The following is a 3,169-nucleotide window of genomic DNA, read 5'->3' as shown; positions in this document are numbered from 1 at the left end:
AATGATATCATGATTACTGGCGTCAGCCACACCCCCTGGCAATCCTGTCGCTTTATCAAAGCATAATGCCAAGGAGGAATTTTCTGCTATGGGCAAGGGCAAGTGGAATGTAGATTTGTCCAGCTACGCTCACCTCAACGCCCAAGATATCCATTCTGGGTATTTAAACCACCTGTACACACGCCGTGACTATGAAGCCGTTTTAGTGAACATGATGAAGGAGCGGTATGAGGTAAATGCCATTAACTTTGCATAATTGTTTCTCCCTTATGTCCAATTTTGTAATATCAACTCCTATAGCCCCCAAGGTCCGGTTTATGATACCAATGTAAACCGGGACTTTATAATACTTTTAACTTTTGCTTGCGTAGCCCCCAAGGGCCTGTTTATCTTTAGAAGATGAACTGGGACTAGAATATTGATCTTTCCACTTTTGCCTGCATAGCCCCCAAGGGCGGTTTATCTCTTCAAGATGAACTGGGACTGTATTATTGAGAAAATATACATTAGCCCCCAAGTGCCAAGAATAATACTTGAATTGATCTTGGGACTTACAAGAACATTTTGATAAGAAGCAATAGACATTAGCCCCCAAGTGCCAAGTGTATAACTTGTTATGTGCTTGGTACTTCAAATATATGCTGTCAACTTATAACATGTATATCTCTTACAGGCTGAGCTGAGCAAAAAGGAATCCCAAACTGCTGATCTTGAAGAAAACATCAAGTCCCAACATGCAGAAACCTCCAAAGCCAAAGAGGAGCTGACCAGTGCCTTAGCAGTCATGGAGAAACTGAAAGAGGACTTCAAGAAGGAGCGGGCAGACTGGGACGTAGAGAAAGCCACACTGCAAAAAAGGGATAATGATGCAGAAGCAGCTCTTAATCCGGTGGTAGAAGAGCTAACTGGTTTGAAGCGGCAAATAAATGCCACGACCACTGCTGTATATGGAAAGTATTCTTACTATAAGCTTTTATCATGTATTATCCCATAAACATCCAGTTTATCAACGTGCATAATGATGCAGGACCTCACATGACCCATCTTGGATCTGATATGCAAAATAAATTGAAGCCTGCCTATACTCTTATAGAGCAGTTATATACCGGCGCACAACGGATCATCTACATTGCCTCTCATAACAAACCGCCTCCAACATTGATCAAGGATACATTAGAGAGGCTGTCAATGCTGCCCGCCCAGTTTGAGGAGTTAAAAAGATCAGCGGCTAGGGCGGGCGCTCTGACCGCGCTAACCCGAGCTAAAGCATGGGTGCCAGATCTTGACCCGACGGATGTAGGAAATGGCTACCCGAGCGTAAAGGAGGACGAATTATATTTTGACAATGATGCCCTCCGAGCTTTGATAAGGGAAATGCGTCCAGTGGCAAGCAAATTGGCTGAAGACAGTGACTTGTCATATTACCAGTCGATTTATGACGCCAACAATAAACGGGTGACTGCACCAACTTATGATGTGCAAAACCTTATCCCGCCAATCCGTAAGCATACCTACGCCCCTGATGTTGAACCGTCCACCCTTATAAGCAATGAAGCTGTCTTCCAAGCCTTAACTGGGATTGACTAGACAACCATTGACTTCCAGCCGCTGGGTGGAGAGGAGGAGGATGATCCGGCGCAGGATGATCCGCAACCTTCAAGTCAGCCTAGTGAAAATTAATGATCTAGAGGCCGGTTTAATTTCTGCATACTGCAATACTTGTGAGAAAGAATTATCCTTTTGGGCATCGAATCACCTTGTAATAGGCTAGCTGAAACACTTCTGTGCTATGCCATCGTGTATATTCACTTTTGCATAACACTGTTAATCCGTCCTAATTATGCTATGTCTACTTATGATCCTTAGAAGCTTTATTCAATCTTGTTTCTGCATACAAGAAGTTGAAAGTGTCCTGGTGGTTTACCGCCGGGCGGGTCATGATGCCCAAATATATAGCCAGGGTTTATAACCAAGGTTGTATTTGAAAATAATCAAATATGAAATAGATGATACCTGCGACATTGAATCACGTCGTTGGTTGACCAACTTTTTTGTAGTTAGGGTGATACCCCCAATCTTGAGTAATGATAACTCCTTCCATATTGTGCCGGTTTATCATAAAACCGTACTGGGTTGTGATAAACACCGGATTATCCATATATAACACTGGCGACTTATAGTCGAAACCAGACCGGGTCAATAATGCAGGATTATAACTGATCATGTACTGACAACGTGTAGTTGAAAGCCAAGCCGGGTCAATAAACGCCGGTTTATCATAAAATATTATAAACCTCATCAAAGGAGAAGAAACTTGGAAAATAAAAGCATAAAAAAGAACATGCAAGGCTTTTCATGGGCTGCCAGGCCACTGAGTTAAACTATTATACAAAGCCTTTTAAGATGGACCTCACATTAACCAATCGTCGTTTTAACTTTGACAAGTTCAGGGTCTATGAGATTGACTTGTCAAACGTTCAGCTGGTCATACCAGGATTACCTGGATGGAGTGGCTTACTTAAAGAGGCAGGATAACCCAGGGTTTTAGGTGAATACACCTGCCTTCCAAGCCTGGCTTGATAGCCTATTACAAGGGTTTAGACTCTTTGTTCTTTGAGAAGCAAAGAGCCCCCAAGAAATATTTTGAGCTATGCTCAGTGGGTGCCTATGTTTGAGTTGTGCTTTTGCAACACTCTCTTTGGCCCCTAAGTGATTTCCTTTTGGCCTTGAGCCGATCGAGAGGTGCAGCTATGGTTCGAATACGACCAAGCCCCCAAGTGATTTCCTTGGTGGCCTTACGTCGATCAAGAGGTGTAGGTATGGTTCGAATACGACCAAGCCCCCAAGTGATTTTTTTTATATATGGCTTCATAAGCCATATCAATGGGCAAACAGGACTCCGCTTTATAAACAGAAGCCCCATGTAACCACACATGATGTAAGAAAACAACAGAGACCCGCTTTAGCTGAGGTTCCAGTTTATTATATTGATCATAATATATACATTGTAATAACTATGTACATAAGAAGAGCCTGTGGCTCAAGTATAGTAAGGCCAAAGATGAGCGATATTCCATGGCCGGTGGGTCTCCTCCTCCGATTTACGTGAGTCTGTGCGCTCTCGAACATCGATAAGGTAGTATGACCCATTATGCAGATTCTTGCTGAC

The 3,169-nt window shown here is 43.0% G+C and overlaps 1 protein-coding gene across 1 annotated transcript; it reads left to right on the top strand.

Annotated features, from left to right (window-relative positions):
- The first annotated feature begins 211 nt into the window (after window positions 1-211).
- LOC147986536 (uncharacterized) lies at window positions 212-1,587 on the top strand. Its single transcript, XM_087542045.1, has 3 exons — window positions 212-232; window positions 674-956; window positions 1,031-1,587. The coding sequence occupies exons 1-3, from the start codon at window positions 212-214 to the stop codon at window positions 1,585-1,587; spliced, it is 861 nt and encodes a 286-aa protein (XP_087398171.1).
- The last annotated feature ends 1,582 nt before the right edge of the window (window positions 1,588-3,169 follow it).

Source organism: Triticum urartu, chromosome 2A, assembly GCF_056163025.1.
Source record: "Triticum urartu cultivar PI428250 chromosome 2A, HENAU_Tu73, whole genome shotgun sequence".
Lineage (NCBI taxonomy): Eukaryota > Viridiplantae > Streptophyta > Magnoliopsida > Poales > Poaceae > Triticum > Triticum urartu.
This window is presented reverse-complemented; position numbering and strand designations above follow the sequence as displayed.